The sequence below is a fragment of the Mytilus galloprovincialis genome, chromosome 8 (genome assembly GCF_965363235.1).
Source record: "Mytilus galloprovincialis chromosome 8, xbMytGall1.hap1.1, whole genome shotgun sequence".
Taxonomy (NCBI): domain Eukaryota; kingdom Metazoa; phylum Mollusca; class Bivalvia; order Mytilida; family Mytilidae; genus Mytilus; species Mytilus galloprovincialis.
The window spans coordinates 27,519,056-27,538,828 of record NC_134845.1 but is presented as its reverse complement, the minus strand read 5'-3'; the positions used below and the strand labels follow the sequence as shown (position 1 = coordinate 27,538,828).

Sequence of the window (19,773 nt, the reverse complement as noted above, 5' to 3'; positions counted from 1 at the left end):
GTTGAACTGGTATAGTATCACAACATTTTGAGTGTGAACAAAGTCAGGCTATCTATACCATTTGTTGTTAGTTGTTGTTTGTCTCTGTTTGTGTGTCTTTGTTCGGAGATGTCTGCTTTTTGTGTAAATTATGTGTTGTCTCTTAATTTATCTTTTGTTATTCTGATTGATTGATTAATTGCGTGTTGGATGCTTTACGCCACAGTAGTTGTGATTAAACTAACGAACACAGCAAAGGTAAACATTATTCCAGATACAACTCAAAAAAAAATAAATGAAACTTAAAACTACGGCATATTTGTAAGGAATAGATGTTGTATGCTTGTATATAATATTGTGCGTTATGTAACGTTTGCCATAGGTATCAAAGGTACCAGAATTATAATTTAACACGCCAGACGCCCGTTTCGTATACATAAGACTCATCATTGACGCACAGATCAAAATAGTTATTCAGCCAAACAAGTAAAACGTTGAAGAGCATTGAGAACCAAAAATTTCCAAAAAATGTGCCAAATACGGCTAAGGTAATATATGCCTGGGAGAATATCCTTAGTGTTTCAAAAATTCATACTTTGTTCAGCAGGAAATTTATAAAATGACCACATAATTAATACACATGTCAATACCGAAGTGCTGACAACTGGGATTGTGATACCCAGTTAGTATTTACATCATAACCCAAATGTGTTCCTTATATTGATTTCTTTTGAATATCTTAAGAAGAGTAACTGTAAAGGGTGTGTCAATATTTTTTTACCACGATGTAAAAAAAAAATCAGAATTTGCTTTATGTGAATTTTATTGTTTAAAATACTATATCAACAAAATTATACATGTTTACTATCTGCCAATACAAAACTTCGACAGACAGAAATTATCTTGTTAAATGAACAGTTCATGCAACAAGATATCAAATATGAAATATCCACGTGAAATAAGCTTTATCTCGTAAAATACTTATTAAATTGCAATCATTGGTGTATATGCATATCATAGGATAGGAATTAATTGCTATATATCTATTATTATTATTATTCATATTTCAAGATATAGTGTAAACTACTTTTTTCAAATGAATAAAATTTACGATTTTTTCAAAAGTATAATCGTTTGAAAGAAGTACATGAACAATGCCAAAAAAAGTGTTGACTGATTAGGTATGCAGAGCTAATAATTATTTGGTCCTGAGAGGTTTTCATACAAAATGTAAACATATGACGAAATCAAATGATTCATCTTTCAGTCAATAAGAGTCCAACAGAAAAAGTGTGGGTAGTTTTTTCATTATTATTACTGGCATCTATCAAATAACATACTAAGTCAGTTTTAGTTTAGCTATCATTTTCCATATTAATAATAATATCCGCAATTCTTCCTCGATATCTAAAACTGGGTAACGTTCACAAGTTTGTATTTGACCTATACACTTTTTACAATCAATGAGAGACTATGCCAAAGCTTTTGACCCAAAATCATCTTATTTTATTGGCATGTAACTTTACCAAGACAAGGTATTTCTTGAAGAAAGACCCGTTTTATTAGTGGGGTATATCGTCAGTGTATATCCATACATTCAGCATAGGTTTGTCAAAATGACGACCTTTTTGATATATTCTAGTACCCATATTCATCTTCAGTTTTAAGAGTCTGTATTTATAGTGCTCGAGTCTGACTACAGTTGCGGATCCAGAAATTGTCATAACTGGGGGACCACTGACTGACCTAAGAGGGGGCCCGCTCCAGTCACGCTTCAGTGATTCCCTATATAAGCAACCAATTCTTTTCCCAAAAGAGGGGGGCGGGCCCCCTGCCCCCCCCCTAAATCCGCCTCTGGACTATAAATAAAAGATTTAGGGTATTATTGAGACAGCAAACTAACAACAAAAATCACAAAAAAACATCATGAGGGCTTTTGGGTTATAAATTTAAACTCCACTTTCCACAATAAAGATTATTTTCTATACTTAAATAATTAAGAACTTGTTGACTATGTAGAATGCATCTATCCAATTGAACTTGAGATAAATGAGAAAACAGATTCAATTTAGTTTGCCTCATATCTTGACTTCCATCTAGAATATTGATAATGAGGGTCGGTTGATATTCTTAGCTTCTTTTCTGTTGTGAATTGTCTCATTAGAGATCATAGCTATCACAATACATTATTGTATCGCCAATATAAAGTTAGTTTATGAAAACAATCAAAACATTGAACTTAAACATTGCATAGAAATCAGTTTTTTAAATGTAATAAAAGAGGGACAAAAACTACCAGAGGACATTCTATAACTCATAAATAGAAACTAAATTGACAATGTCGTTGGCGTACTTAATTATAATCCTGGTACCTTTGATAACTATCATGGCTAGAAAAGAAAAAAAGTCAAACAAACAAACAATAGTTCACAAGAGACAACATAGAAAACTAAAGACTAAGCAACACGAACTCCACCAAAACCTTGGGGTGATCTCGAGTGCTCCGGAAGAGTAAGCAGATCTTTTTCCACATTTGGCACCCGGTAATTAGTCTTATTCGGTAGTCATATTCGTGGAAACGGAACGGGATTAAGAAACATATCCGATATCATATGTGAAACGGGTATTCAATCACCATTTGGAATCATTGGTTTAATAGCTTCCTTGTGAGCAGCAACCCTCTATTGACTGATAATATTTGAAATAATTCAAGTATTTTTTGTAAAAATTAAACGATGACCTTCTCCCAGTCATCGTGTTTAACACACGGCTTTTTATTTTCTGTTAATATATTTCATATGTAGTTCGTTTATATGACTTATAACTTTGATACGTATGTATGTGTAGAATGTTACTTCTCCATGTATGCATTCCGTTCATTCAGTGATACATAGTAATCCGAGAATCTTATCTTTAGGTGACGCATGATTCAAATCTTTTATCACGCTTAGAATGGTGAAATTATGTTTCCTTGATCACGGCTTCCATCCACAAGTAAATATCAACAATTTTGTTTTTTCTCAATTTACTGATCGTAGTGGCTAGATCATATTTATAGTGTGCCGTATGCTCATTCAATTAGGTTCGTCCATGTTCAGACGTTCAGACGTTTAGATAGTATCGGATTTGTTATTTGTAGTTACCTATAATGGGATACACTAATTCTATGAATTTTAAAATATTTTGGACAGTACGCGTCAACCACCAAGGGCAGATTCAGGATTTTTGAAATTGGGCGTAGTTCCATAAAAACTGATAATATACTGCCGAGCAAATCGAGACGAAACACATTTTGAACTATTATAAATCTAAAATTTTTATATAGATCGTGAAAAAACAGCATAATTATATTCGTATGTTTGGTGGTATTTTTGTCAATCAAAGTAAGTGCACAAAAACCCAACAAACATCACAAGATAGTTCAGATAGGCTGACTAGGTACGGCCAGGTATTCATTCGTTCAAATATTGCTCAATGCCATAGTTTCAATATCTTAAAACTCTGGCATTATAATTCTAACAATACTTATATAATGTCAACTGGAAAAGACCACGAACACCAACATACTAGTATATTTAAGGGTTAAAACAAAATGTGTGCTGTCCAATAAAATAGATAAAAGAACAATGAGATTGTATAATGTAATGATTTCGAGTCCGTGAAAAGAGTTGAAAACTTTAAATCAACTTTAACAACATATGTGTTTCTTTTAAATGTATTTTCGAAAACAGATATTCTTATACAATGACACATTTCGAATTTCAATTGGTGGATAAAAAGTTTCATTATATGTCCACCTTCAGTTCCATATCGGTTCAGACTTTGGCTCCATATTTCAAATACAAAATGAGCGTATTTTAAAAGTGTGACCAAAAGGATTTTTGAAATAAAATAAAATATGACAAATGAAACTTAACCACCCCAAAAGGTCATATTTAAATAACGCTGAAACAAATAATCCAACCTGTACATTTATTACAAGCATCATACATAACAATATAACAATGAAAGCAATTGAAGCAAAGTTTAAAATAGGTGTAAATATGAATTGTTCATGGACTAGCATCGAATTCAAACTTAGTTTGGGAATACTGCTATTCTTACAAACATATGTAGTGAAAATAAACATTACTCATACTAGCATAAAAGCACTACAGTAAAGCACAATAGAAAAATATTACAGGCAAAAGTTTTTTTTTATCTACGCGTTATTAGGCCAAATAAAAATATATGTGTGGTTCCAGTAACCCTACCGTCCCTTCTTTTTTGGCTTAAAAATAGCCTTACCCTAAAGACTTTATTGTCATTTTTCCTTAAGCACTGTTAAAGTCAGAATGTTGCTCCCATAGACTCAATGTAAAAAAAAAACATAAAATAAAAAAAAAAATCCCTACCTACCTACCCACCCTAACTTTTTTCAGATGTAACTGGAACGACACATACTTTTTTATTTGGCCTTATGCAACAAAACTGATTTTTTTTTATATATTTTCTTTTAACAATAACATTTTTGTACACATGGTACACTTAAACACATCTGATATAAATATTTTTTCTCCATCGCACAAAAAAAGAAAGTGTGGAAATAATACTGACGATGACTTTATGAATACAATCATGGTATATTTTATCAGGTTTACGAATTATATTTTGATTTAGCAAAACTATAATTTAAACATATGGGACGTAATATGCCAACACTATCGGTCAAACGATTATTTCTGATCATGCATAATATAATAAATGTGTTTTCAACGTACATAGAACAAGGGTCACCCAACATGTCCAATGCCCACTAAATCTATTTTCAAAATATAATACTTTTGATAAATAGCACATCAACTTATTCCATGGGTTTTTGCATGTCTCTCTAAATCTTTCGTCCAAGGAAAGGACAAACCACAAATAGTACATGTATATGGCTTCACATCCGGGTGCTTTGATGTCCTGTGGTAGCGTAGATCGTCCCCTCGAACAAAACACTGATGACAGACGTCACACTTGAACGGTTTTTCTCCTGTGTGGTACCTCACGTGTCGATCGCGATTTGGGCGTGACGTAAAATCTTTCCCACAAAAATGACATATGTACTTCCGATGTACCATACTGCTGTGCAGATCATATGGCTCAAAGTCAGAAAAACTCAGAAAGCAAATACTGCATGAAAAATGAGTTTGTGCGTGAAAGTTCTTGTCCCCTTTAATGTTTTCATAGTATTCATCCGTTTTTGGACTTGACGAGTTTTCTCCTGTGTCGAGTAATGGGACACCAGCACTGTCGCTTGACCTTTCGTCTTTAAAGTCGATTGACTCGGGTTGAATATTACAGTCACCCTCTGCTTTCGATTCTTGGCGGGCTTTTGATCTTTTGCTAAGTCTTGAGTTACTGAATATTGGAACTGGAGTATACCTTATGCCGCTCGGTGAACCAGATCTAGATATATTCTCGTGCATTTCCATATTTTCTAATTCGTCGCAGGATTCGTCGTTATCAGACATCTCGAACAATTCAGATTTCGGTATTTTATCAAATTCGTTTTGCTTGTCTGTTTTGGAAAAATCATCGGTTGTATTCCTTACTTCAGCATCGTTATCAAAAACACTTCCTTCATGAGCAAGGACTATATGCTCCGTTAGGTGTTCTTCGGTTGCAAATCCATGTTGGCATTCTGCACACCAATAGTCGTTGTTCTCGGTACTCTGTTTTGGTTGAAATGACTGTTCCATTAATTCAACGTCATTTTTTGTTTCCGGCTTTGGAAATTCGGTTTTGACCAGTTCCAATGTTGTAGCTGCAACTGTTGCGTCTATTGGTTGATCAGGTGCTTCAGGTAATATGCCTTGTGAGGAGTATGAACTCATAAAAGATGGGAAAATCGGTTGTTGAGCCATCAAACGGGACGCAATAACATTCGGTAGCATGCTTGGTGGAGGTGTTTCGTTTCCACAATTGTATGTAGGATGACTTCGTTTATGTTCCGTCAGTGAGGCATCGTTTTGAAACTGTTTCATACAAACAAAGCACGTGAACTGTTTTGATTGGTCATGACTATGTTCATGTCGCATGAAAAGATCATAACTTGAAAGCTTTAAATTACAAAAACAACATCGATAGCTGATGAAGTTCGGATCAGACCGGTGTTTTCTTAAATGTGTTGTGTATCGGAAAGGATCTCCAAATTTAAGGTCACATGGTTCACAGCAATAATCCTTCTTTATCTCGTGTATTAACTGATGTTTGTTATAGGTCAATAAGTTTGACCCAGTAAATTTGCATAATGAACACTGAAACATTTTAAGTTCTGGGTGATTCTTTTTGTGATCTTGAAATTTGACAGAGTTATCAAATGCTTCCCCGCATGTCTGACAAATGTGAATTATTTTAGAGTGGTGTTCTTTTCGTATATGATTCTTCACGGTTTTGCGATCCATATATCCCTTTCTACAGACATTACAGCGGAACGGTTTATCAAAGCTATGGCGTATAAGATGACGTTTTATATCGTCCTTACGGGTGAAACTTTCAGAGCATAACTTGCAAGTATAAGGTCGAAATCCAGTGTGGAGTCGCATATGGCGCTTCATATTATTTCTACAGGTGAAAGTATTAAAGCAAACTCTACAGGTGTATACGCTATGGACATCCGTGTTATGTTGCTCGAACGCTTGTCCGTCTGAGAGTATAGTACCACAGCGTTTGCACTGTATATCTCGAACTTGTCGTATCGGCACCTTTGACAAATCTTCGTCAGTATTGCAGTTTTTACCCAATTTACATTCAATCATCGAGTTTTCGTCGCGCGAAGAATGTTTCTTTGGTGATTTCATGTCGATAAAGCTAGCTTGTATGTCAGTTGGTGACATTTTAACAGGACTTTGTCCTGGCATTTCCGAAATCACGTCTCCATTCTCATGAAACGATATAATGTGTGGATTACTGAGATTATCGTTAGCTCCATTTACAACATCATCATTCATTGCATTATCTTCATAATCCATTGTATCGCTTCCACTTGAGGATTCATTTAAAATTCCTTTATCGTTTTCTTCTTGAAAACTGGTTTCGTCCTGTTCCAGACTAGTAATTGTCTTCGGAATTTGTGGTAAGACGGTTTGGCTGTTGTGTTCCACGTGGCTCTCGTCATATCCATTAGAAGTCGCATCGTTATTATTGTCTACAATCCCACCATTCGTTTCATTTTGAAGTTTTATATCATTTTTGTAATTTTGAAGCTGCTTTTGCCAAATATCATTTGGATCTTTCTGAACATTGAACTGACCTATTGGATACCTCTTTGCTTCAGTGTTTGTCTTCCAAACATGATCATTCGGTGATTGTTGTGATTGCTCAGTATGTTTCCGTGGAGTTGGTGATTTATTGCCAAGTTTTTGGAAGAAGTTATGTACCTTGACTACTATTTGCTGGGATTCATTACCGGTTGAGATACAAATAATGCCGTCTATTTCTAGTTGCGTGTCGTATGAAACGGTCTCCTTACACAACGTGACAATATTTTGCTTTAATAGTCTTGTAACTAGATCTCTCTCGTTGTTTAGCATTTTCCTGTTCTTAGCATGACATCAACCTGAAATACAATATGAAATGAGTTAGTATCATGTATTTCTAAAGACTCAGTACTTATGTTTTTTTATTATCATCTTCCGGTAAGAACTTATATTCAAATGGTAGTTTTAAAAGAACATGATGGAAATATACTATGATTAAAAATGAGAAAAATGTCTACCAAAGACCAATGGTCATTGGTGAAAGGAACAAATGGTCACAGCAAGGCATAAGCAGTAAAACAAACGACTCGGAATAAAAAATAACATCAACTTTTCAAACGAGAAAACCTATGCCTTATTTAATTTAATCTAAATATGGCAGGTGGCAAATTACAACGACAACATGTGAAACACAGGCTCCTTGGTTTAATGCCAATTATTTTATTTGCATAATCCAAAAAAAAAAAATGGAAATAGATTTACATTTACACGTAGTCCGTGCATGATTGTCTATAAACTTATTTAAAAATGGTTTACTTTTATAAATTGTGACTTGGATGAAGAGTTCTCATTGGTACTCATACCACTTCTTCCTATATCTAATTATTTTAACAAAGCTGATTAATGAGTATTCTAGGTAAAACGTGTATTCTTTTTAATTTTCAATCCGGTAAATAGATTTTTGGCACCACCAACACTCGTCAGAATAAAAACATGTGCTATTTTAAATTCAGCGTTTAATTATAAGCGTTTGAAATATCTTTTAAAGACATCTGCCTCCTTTTTTTCCAATAAATTAAAGGACTATTTATCGTTCTCTGAAACTATTCGGCCCCGGATGGCTTGCATGTCTAGCCGCCCCCTACCTCTTATATTGATGTGGATTGGATACAATATTATATTCCTTTATTAGAATAGGAAATAGCGTCAGTGATCTCAAAGTCTATTTCAAAAGTCAAGTTCCGCGTATACTATTATATTGGTATTATTGTGGCGACACTAAAATGCTCTACATTATAATATTTCTTTTGTGCCATGCTTCAATTTAAAAAAAAAACATCGAATATACTTATACGATAGAGGCGAGAGATACCGAAGGAATATTCAAACATACATATTGAAACCAAACTGACACAATGTCATTGGAAAAAAACAAAAAACGACGAAAAAACAAAAGTCAACACACAAAGAACAACAGTGAAAACTATAAAGACTGAGCTACGGGCTATCCCGGGGGTGGTCGTAGGTGCTCCAGAACATCACTATAGTAAATAGACCATCAGTTGTTTCAAATTTGTCTTCGACAATATGTAGAATTAACGCCGTCAAATATATTTATATATAAAAAAAGGAAAAGTAAATTAAAAAAATGCTACAGAATACAAGGTTTTTTTATATGCGTGTAAAAATTATGGATTCCGCAAATTAAATTCCTTGGTAACCATTTCGTTTTCGGCGATTAAAGTCTGAATACCGTGTATATTTAGGGAAAACGGTACTATTTATTCTGCCATAGGCGACAATGTTAACATTTTCTAAATTTACCACTTTTTAAGATAAAAACCTGAATAAAACAGTTATATGTTGTGTTAGTACTTTATTATTGTGTTTTAAAAATTAAAGCCAAATAGTATCATGACCAACTTCCAACGGAGCTTGTTTATGTTATCCATGCCCACCGTCATTTTGCACCAAATTTATGAAATTTTGCAAGTCTTTTCGAATAATTCTCTAGAAAATATTTCAATAAGTTTCAAAATTTATATTGTAAATATACACACTGCAGTTATTCATAGATAAATAAAAAATATATTGTACCCTTACATCCAATCACAGCGCTCTTAAGTTGACTTCCTACGCCCTGTCTTGGGTACACAAAAGGCCAACCTAATGCTGGGAAAATTAAATACTACCGTTTTCCCTTTAAAAGTAATCATTAAGATTATGACTAAGGTAATAACAAACTAATTATTCATGACATTCTATCGAGGGGCACTAAGATATGATGTGTGTTTCTTAAATTCAAAATGTAGCTTTTGAGCTAGACAACAATCAATCAATCAATCAATCAATTAATTGATTGATCATTCTATTTGTATGGGGTCATGTAGCAATTACACTAGAGAAGAAATAAGTATTTATATAACATTGTATAATAACCATAAAGTATTAACTACAAGGTAATATATCTCTATCCATGTATCTAAATTATTCAAAAAAAGAACCATTAAGACTTTTAATAGTTTTATTTTAATCAGTCAGTGTAGGGTACTATATCCTAGTTTGGAACGGTACCTACCTTAAGATAGTATATATAATCACATTGTCCAGTGCAAGTGTTTAAATTGCATTTTTTAGGTTATATTGATCAAAATAAAGAAGGAATTGAGAAACAAGCCGGTTTGGATAACATTCCGCAGTAAATATATACAAAGTGTAGGAGGAACTTATATGGTTAAAATTCGGAAAGTACGTCTTCACACAAATGATTACATCGTGTTTATTTATATTTACTTCTTGTTTAATTCAGTGTGCAAACGTAGAACTATGTCTTTCCTGATCGGCCATTCACACAACGGCCACTCACATAACGGCCACTCACTTGACAATCGTCGGCTGTTTTCACATCAAAATCGAAGGAATGAGACTCCGAGAGAAGTCATTTTATTTAATACCTAAATATTTCACTACTTTTGTTTATCATATAGTTAACAATGACATTAAAATATTCATATTATAAATCAAACCAGAAAGAAAACTAGAATTTTAAATGTCAGTGGTAGTTTTATGTCATATCTTTTGAGTTTTTTTTTATATTTGTAGAGTACATAGTCGATGGCAGACCTTTTGTGGTTTTTATAACATCTATTTATAAAATTCTTTAAGACTTGGGATAATTTAGATATTGCCATAGTGTAAACACATCATTTTTTTGTTGAACGCTATATGTCTTTTGATTGATTGTGTCGTTTGGGTTGCTGTCATATAGACAGCATCTCCGCTATATGTCATTTATATAGACGCACATGTTGTTTATATCACCCAATCACTATCAACAGATGAAAGCATATTGGAAGACCAAATTAATTTTATAAAGGCACTGTGGTGTTTCGGGTAGAGTTCTTCTTACTTTTCCCTTCATTTTATTTAATTTAAAAAAAAAAGTTTTAAGTTTATACTCATAAACAAAAAGTAGACAGATATCAAACACATGCAAGCTTACATAGTCTTAATAATTTCATCTCTATTTGGAATAAAAAAAAATATATGTTTGATAAATGTCAATGAGACAGAAACCAAGCAACACAATCAAAAATAATTTAGAGATCAGCTAGACTCTTCAGCAATAGACGGTTTTCAGTACAATGTCTAGTTCTACCTATTAAGAGAAAGGTATTGAATAAATTCAACAGAGTCAAGCAAGGATCAGATTTGCTTCCAAGCGTTCTATCTACCTTGTAAGGCATAGACGAATTGCGAAAATGCGTTTGCAATACTGTGTCAGACTTTGTTCCTTGTTCTTCGCCCGATATATGGCGTTAAAACTTCGTGTATCAATCACACAATCAACTTATCTATTTTCCTATCATTACACTTGGTAATATAACTATTTGTTTTAATGCAATAAATGAACAATAGTTGATGAATGTTTGAAAACGTAGCCATTCTAAAGCTTTCATTGTATAGAGAAAGTGAATTGTTGAGGCCAATTCGTATAAACAAGTAAAGAATTAAAAAAAAGTATTTACCTTAATCGTATTGTGCAGATATCCATGCAATTAAATTATGTGCGGATGACGTACTTTAAATATATTAAATAGGGGAGGAACCAAACCGGATCAATTCAAAATATTTCCTGTTTCGGAAGCATTGAAACATCTTGTATATGCACTTTGGATAACGTCGAAGTATTAATGACACGGATAAACATCCACTCGTGTAAAGTCTGCCCATTAATTAAACATTGTTCGTAGTCCAAAACTGAGGGAAACTATTTCATTTTAACCTAAATAAGTGTGCAGGGTTGGATACAGAAAAGTTTAACTAGGGAAAACAAAACTCTTTTATTTTATTATGTATTTAACTGGGATCGGACAATAACAAAATGCAAACCACATAATTGTTTTTAATTGGGCACAAAATTCTCCCCCCCCCCCCCTGTTAATTCATGTATATACTAGTATGTATATAATAAATGATAATGACCATGATGACCTTCGCCCCAAAAAATCACACCATTTCTATTTTACAGCGAATACCTGCTTGCAAAATATCAGTTTATTTGAACATAGTAATATGAGAAGGTGTGCTATTGTTACCAATGAGTCAGTTATCTATCTATGCCTACAAAAAATAGATGACCATGTAAACAACGACTGCCCTCGCACGGTTGGAGTTTTTTAAGAAATTGCCAAGTTGATGCATACTGACCATCACCAGATCGAAACCATGCGTATGTACCTTTCTCTTAGACAAGAACATGTCATACACCTCTACAAAGATTGAATGACACACATTTTCATTATTACATATATGTTTTGGATATTTAAAACGTCGGGAAAACCAAATTGAAATATTTCCGGATTCCTTACGTGAATACGATTCAACTAGCATTTTAGTGTATAGTTTATAAATACGAACAATTGGGGTCACTTAGGATGAATATTTTATTCGTTTAACCTGTGTTTATATATTGCGGTAAAAGAAATGAGGCGTCTTAAATCCCTAACTTAGAAATAATGTATTAGCTGTTATAACACAAGTGTGCAGGTTACAAGATAACTACTATTGTTTCGATAGCTATAAGAGTAGGAATGTACATTACATCACCATAATTTGTCATAAATCAATTAAAGATATACTAAGTATCAAAAACTGCAAATTACAAAATCTTTCATTTGAAAAAAGAAAAATTCAAATGCTAATAGAGATCTAAAAAAAAAACTATATAAGGAAGATAACTCTTATCATTTTTTTTTTAGAACATGGATGTGATTGACCAAACAGAATATTAATGTTGATATAAAAACAATCAAAAAGGCATTACTGTAAGGTCTTTGACCCTTTCATCTTTTCAAACGACTATATTTTTCAATGATTATTATAGGTAGTCAGATGCTGGGTTGATTTTCTATCCACAACAAATTAAGTCTTCTCAAAGTTGTGACAAAACAAGTGTCCTGTGCTGTATCATACGTTTCATGAGTATTTAAAGTTTTATATCCAATTTCGATGGATCTTGGGGGGGGGGGGGGGGGTAGATAGTCAATCGCCTTTCTCACACGTTTCAGACCACTACAGTCCAATTGAAAAGCTTATTTACGGTAGATAAGTCGTTGAATGTAATTAAAAAACTATTGAGATAGAAGACATGTTTTATGATCTTTCATTTTTTTAAATTGTCTTATATAGGAATTTTCTGTCAAAAATATGTTGAATGCCACACAAATATTTGAAGTATTATTCTTGACACCCCAATATTTGGACAAATCGATTCGTTGTTTGAAATTTATGATTTGTATTGTAATTTTCTCAAAGTAGATACTAACTCATTGTTAGTGTATAGATCTCTACTTCCATACAATTTTTTATTCTTATATAAATACATGTAAAGGTAATTTGTTCTCTTTATTTTTAACAAAACAAATAAGTAGTGTAATAATTTCTGGTATTTGCTACACATTTGTATAAATCTGTTATATTATATGCATAACCTTGAATTGAAAAAAAAAATGAATTGAGTGCAGAGTTTACTAATAAAAATATATAAGTTTTCGTGGTAACAATAGAAAATTGAAAATCTGGACGCATTTTGATCATAATTATTCATAAAAAGTTTTATGCAATTAATGGAGGTGGTACGTTTCTTTCGTCATTAGGTATATATCAACATAGATTTAATACCCATAGCTATGGGTATTACATCTATGGTCTAACCTACAGCATTGTAAGAGTAATATAATTCTTATATTCCAATTATTTATAGAATTAACAAAAGTACGAATAGATGAATAAAAATCGAAACAAAAATTAACTTCAATAACAGTAACCCAACAATACAAACAGCCAAATGACGTCTGCTACATTTATTTCCAATAAAATAACTTATCTTTGGTTCGATTTTTACGTATTCACCTCGTCTGCTTATTGATATCATAGATGTAATGGGTATTAAATATATGGTAAGACAATACAAGATGAAGTTCTTTTTCGGGGTTGCAGCACATTTTGTATTAAAAACCATACCAGAGATACTACATCATATAAAATTACCATTAGGAGTCGATGTACCATCACGTCCGTGCTTTTAGCTTATTTTGTATTTTCACTTATTATTCGAGAAAAGTCTATTTATAGATTTTTTTTAAAAAAGCGATGGATATATAATTAGATTTATTTATAGTATGATTTTTTTTTCTCCATTCAAATACCATTTGATAAAAGTGTTGTTTTTTTTCTATTGTACTAGAATTGTTTAAAGTAATTATATATATTATAATAGATTTTGGCGATCCTTGGGTTTTTGTTGTTTTTTTGAAGTTGCTTCAAAATGATCTACGCCCATACTGAGCTCAGATTTGGGAAAATCAATTACAGCAGTTCTAACTAGGACTTTTGAACTGTCACAGATAAGCATAAGTTAAATCTGCCTGAAAAATGAATCACATGTGTTGATCCTTCTAAAACAGCTACTTGTTCTCAATCATGGTAAGCAAAAATGTAGGTTAATCTATTCCGTAGTTTCCACTTTACACAAAAAATAAGAAAATTTTCAGCTACAATCAGAAAAAACTTGGCATGTTTTCCATCCAGATTCCATCAAGTCCTGTATGTAACTTGATACCTCAGGTGAAGTGGTTTGTAGTTTGTGTTCCCTGTATATCTGAGGATGCTAATGAGGCACGAAGAAACTTTGCAAGATACAAGGGTCACGTGACTTGTTTCTATTTCCAGATCCAAAGAAAGAATTCTCCGAAGGTACACAAAGGATATCAATAAGAAACGCATATGCGTTATGTGTCTGGGTTTAAAATGTATTTTTCATTAAATATATTTCATGTAATGATTTATAACTAAATTAATCAATTTCTATATTCGTATTTTATGAAAAAAAAAAAAGAAAAAAAAGAAAATTATAATATACAAAATGGGAAAATGACTTATGAGATCAGTCAAAAGAGATTTAAACTCGACAAATATACCATTGATATTATTATTTCCAAATCTAACGATGAGTGCATTTATCTACATCTATAACTGTAAAATGATTTCGTATTTAAATAAATAAATAAAATAAAAATCTATAAATGTATTCAAACCTAACACTTTTTGTTATGACTGAATTCGAATCTAAATACGTGACATAAATTTACAAATTTATAAAAAATAATGTTCCAAGGAATTATATAATTTCAAATAATATTTACATAGAGGCATAGGAAACCTGATTACATGTGTATATTTATAAATATTTAAATCTGAATGTAATATCGAAAGTATGCTTCATGATGAGAAACCCAATTGTTCCTCTCTTCGGATAAGTTTTTGGTTATTTGATCCGACTGGAATGCTTGTAACAAATGAATGCGTGTACACACATAAGTTTTGTTTATAAGTTAATTAACTACAATAACTAAATTTAAAAACTCACCTGAACAGAAAATTAACTTTTTCATCCAAATATCCAAATCCTACTTCGTTTAGTTTCCAAAGAATTTGGCATAATGGTTGCCTTGGAATAAGTGGAGATCGCGTGTGCAGCCGACCAGCTGTGAAACTTTTCCCAGCCCGGATGAATGTCTTTTTATGGACTTCATGCGGAACTTGGCGGAAGATACCGAGCCGGAACATTATAATGATTACCGCCTATATAATCCTTCTTAGTTTTGTGTAGATTAAATGAGTAATCTTTTGGAATGGTAATGGAGCTACATATTATATATTGTGTACTAACTGATCTTCGTTATTTCCTTTCCAAAATTTAATCTGAAGTGGTCAATTACCTTTTTAATTAAAAAAATAATTATGAAAATAATACTTTATAAAATTGGGTGCGTCCGGAGCACTTTTTTAACGTTACCTTCCTTAAACTGTCGTTAATGAGTTGACAGTAATCCAAGCATCAATCCAAGAAAAGGGCAATGTTATATTAAAACTTAATACCGGTCTTAATCAGAGATATGATTTTTTTTTATTATTTTCGTGCAGCCAATTTACACTAGGATATAATTTTTTTTTTCTTTTTATATTAAAACTGAAATAAACATATAAATTGGTTATCTGAAAATTTCTACTGAAAGCTGGACAATCATCTTTTTTAGAAATTAACTTGAACATTTGCACGTGTGTATGGTCGATGGGGGCACATTGCAGATCAGGTGATGAACGAAAACAATTTATTATGATAGCACTTGCATATGTGTATACATGTAGGTGTCAGACCACCAATTAAAAATCCCTATCTGTTCAACCAAATTTTGCAATTTTCACAGCTTTCTAAATATTTTACCTTAAGTTTAACTTCATAGAAACCAGGTATATCCTTAATTGTACATGTATCAGCTTTCTACATGCCAATTTTCACCATACCTTTAAAGCCTTCTAACAAAATAACTGACCTTCAAACAGAGGTACTCCAAAACAAAAACCTGGTTTTCTGGAAATCTAAAATTAGTATACTATGGAGCGCATTAATCCTCAATTTTTAATGCAAACTCATAGACAAGTAAATTTTGGCTCAAAATGATCTAGATATATTTCTCTTTCACCAAAAGTTTCATTTCTGCAAATTTGTTGGTTAGTTTAAGTAAACAAGAACATCAAAAGCACTATTTTGTGTCAGAGTAGGGCTACTTTTACATAAGTTCTAAATTGGAGGGAGTAATTGTTGGTCTGACACCAACCCCATGTACGTATTTATATCTGCATGTTCACTGAACTATCTTATCTTGATTTCGTCATATTTTTTTATTGTGGGATTTTCAGTATAAAAAGATATAATACATGTATTGAGTACCTCAGAGTTGAGTACCGGTGGTATCAATAAAACTTGTAATCATCAAATTTGACCCCCCCCCCCCATTTAGCAAATTTGAAAAGAACGCATTGATATATTAATGGTGTCACACGGTGGATGTTTTCTATGACAGATTTAATTTGACAATAAGAGAATGTGTCGTTAAAGTTTATCCAAGGTATCCGGATTTATAAATATTTACGGATACATCTGAATTATTTCATTTTCTATTTTCTATAACATTTAACTTTTTTATCCGGTTAAAGACTTAAACATGATGTCAATTAGAAGAGATTAAAAGATTTTTTCCCTAAAAAACAACCTTTTACATACGCACGAACGCTGGTATTTAAAATGGAAATTAAACTTATGATGAAAGACGTGCATGTAATTTCAAAATCGAAATACGTGTAACTGAATCACTAAATCCCATGCATTTCAGATTTTTAATTGCGTTTTACTTTTGTTAATAATAAGTGTTACCGTGAATCTAAAATGAGTGTGTTCTCTTATTTTGATTTACCTATTCGCATATCTTAATTCCTTTTAATATATAAAAAAATTAAACAAATAAGATGTGGTATGATCTCTCCGCAAGAGACCAAATGACAGCGAAAATAACAGTTACAGGACTGTACGACCTTCAACAATGAGCATAGCCCATACCGCATAGGCAGCTATAAAAGGCATCGAAATCACAAAAGTAAACAATTCCAACGAGAAAAATAACGGTCCAACTATATTTCGGACCATAGAAGTATTATATTGACCCTATATCACATCCATGCTTGGACCAATAGATAAATTAGTCTCATTAGATTTTAACACAAAGAGGTAAGAAAAGGCCGTTAGTTTTCTCGTTTGAATTGTTTAACATTGTCTTATCGGGGCCTTTTATAGCTCACTATGCGGTATGGGCTTTGCTCATTGTTGAAGGCTGTACGGTGACCTATAGTTGTTAATGTCTGTGTTATTTTGGTCTTTTGTGGATAGTTGTCTCATTGGCAATCATACAACATCTTCTTTTTTATAAACCCGTTCTAAATTGATTTTTTATTAAAAAAAAAAACTGCTTCAATGTTATTTAAATTGGCTCTTTATTTACCCCTACCCCTTTCTGATATGTCGAACTATAAGGTTTTCATTCGTTAGATCCTCAAATGGAGACCATCTTCCTCTGCAACATACCATAAAAAAGGGGGGACAATTTGATTAGCTTGAAATTCTTTTTAAATGCCGCTATATTTTCAGGTATTGAGAGTCATGACACAAACGATCTTTATTTTTAAAGTTGTCATATAGAAAGAATTATAAAAGTAACACACACCAATACAGCGATCCCCAACTTTTAGATAGCCATCTCGACAGACACACAAACGGGATCCAATTTTATTGTAGCAGATATGATCACATCGACCATTATTCGATAGACACTCGTTTACATCTGAAATATTAAAATGTACTTAATATACTGTAAAATATTGAGTAAAGAAGGATAACTCTAAATCTTTCATGGACTTGGTTTGGTATCTGTATTTTTCATTAGGATCATTTATTTTGTCTTTCAAATATCCTTCTTAGACTTATGGTTGAAGTACATGTGACTCTTTAATCCTGTCAATTCAAGTGGATTTAATATGTAATATCGTTAATAAAATTGAGAATGGAAATGGGGAATGTGCCAAAGAGACAACAACCCGACCATAGAGCAGACAACAGCAGAAGGTCACCAACAGCTCTTCAATGTTCGTGTTACTGTGTCCTTTTATGTTATGATGTTACACTTATTGTTACAAATAAGGGCGAATGTTGGTAACTTTTAGAACGTTTAAACCTGCATGTGTTTGCACATGTCTGTTATAAATCAGGAATCTGATGATCAGTAGTTGTGGTTTATTGATGTGGTTCATAATTTTCCCTCGTTTGTTTTAACCGTTTTATTTCCCGATTGGATGAGTTTACACATGTCATTTTTGGGGCCCTTTATATACCTTGCTGTGTGAGACAAGACTCCGTGTTGAAGACCGTACGCTACCCTATCATGGTTTACTTTTACAAATTGTGATTTGGATGAGAGGGTTGTCTCATTGGCACTCATACCACATCTTCTTATATCTATTTATTTTTTCATGGAACTAACAATTAGTAGTATATATTTTTTTTTATAATGATTGGTTTTAAAAGAGTATAGTTCAACAGCAAGTACAGATCAGTATATACTATTGGCAGTGGTTCTCATAGATATAAAATGCGTCCAGAGGGGAATACTATTCTTTATTTATTACCTACTGATATAGCAAAAAAAAAGATGTGGTATGATTGCCAATGAGACAACTCTCCACTAGAGACCAAATGACACAGAACTTAACAACTAAAGGTACTGAATCTGGGAAATGAACAAGGATTCGTAAAAAAAAAATAGAATGTGTACTTTATGTAATGAGGGAAACGGTTTACCTGTAAAAATGCTGCTACCTGTAAAAATGCTGATATTTTTGCTCTACAATCAAAGTTAATACCCTATTTTTTTGAACTTATGTAAGCATTTACAATTTAACTGGTCAATTTTGATGAAGAAAATTATGAAATTGACTAATACTAAGTGATTTTTGTATTTGAGATATGTATGACCTGTCTTGCTATGTATGATCTTATGTTTGTAATTATATTGTCGTCGTGTACACCTGTATGTGTCCGAGGTTATGAATAAAATCCTAAAATTTTAAAATTTTGTCTGCAATGTATAAACGTATCTCTTAGTTTGTTGTTCATTTTTTACATCGATAACTTTGTCAAACCTTCAGGAATTTGGCGGAATTTGACAGTAGCTTCTTCGTGATTAAGATACAGTTATCTTTTGTCAGTATTTCTGTTTCCGTATTTCACTGATTAAACAACCTAAGTTTTTTAAGGCATCTAAAATTACACTCCCGCACTAACAGAATTAATTGCAAACAAGACAAAGTGTTTCGCCGAACCCAAAACGAGGTTAGTCATGTAAATATTTTTAGTGTTATTCCTTTTACTGTGTAGATTTTTATGTGGTCTATGTACGGACGGGGATGGCATGTTTGGAAGTAAGATATTCAACCCAGTTCTTCATTGGAAGATTGCAAATATGTTGAAGTTGTGCAACTGCCGTTATGGAATTGTTTCGGGATTTTTTCTGTTTACTAGACTTTGGAAGTTGGTCATTAATTTCCATAGAATTGGGGATATGTATACTGTCGCTAAATACCGGTTTTATAGATTCCATAGTTATAAAGTGTTGTT

At 32.5% G+C, this 19,773-nt stretch overlaps 2 protein-coding genes across 4 annotated transcripts in view; both read right to left on the bottom strand.

Annotated features, from left to right (window-relative positions):
- LOC143085463 (uncharacterized) overlaps positions 1–19,773 on the bottom strand; it is a 71,204-nt gene that overhangs the window by 43,394 nt on the left and 8,037 nt on the right. Inside the window, exon 6 of the mRNA XM_076261817.1 lies at positions 17,828–17,944. Within this exon, the coding sequence (XP_076117932.1) occupies positions 17,828–17,944 (117 nt within the window). The remainder of the gene's footprint in view (positions 1–17,827; positions 17,945–19,773) is intronic.
- LOC143085464 (uncharacterized) lies at positions 3,938–15,331 on the bottom strand. 3 transcript variants are annotated; one of them, XM_076261818.1, is made up of 2 exons: positions 15,136–15,331; positions 3,938–7,564 (listed from the first exon to the last, which is right to left on the bottom strand). In XM_076261818.1, the coding sequence occupies exon 2, from the start codon at positions 7,536–7,538 to the stop codon at positions 4,818–4,820; it is 2,721 nt and encodes a 906-aa protein (XP_076117933.1). In that variant the 5' UTR covers positions 7,539–7,564; positions 15,136–15,331; the 3' UTR covers positions 3,938–4,817. The 3 variants fall into 3 exon arrangements, with proteins under 3 accessions (XP_076117933.1, XP_076117934.1, XP_076117935.1); XM_076261819.1 differs by lacking the exon at positions 15,136–15,331 and adding an exon at positions 11,234–11,386; XM_076261820.1 differs by lacking the exon at positions 15,136–15,331 and adding an exon at positions 9,784–9,891.

What these genes read in the sequence shown, in the direction of transcription:
- LOC143085464 (XM_076261818.1), bottom strand. Translation starts at nt 7,538, where the DNA reads ATGCTAAACAACGAGAGAGATCTAGTTACAAGACTATTAAAGCAAAAT.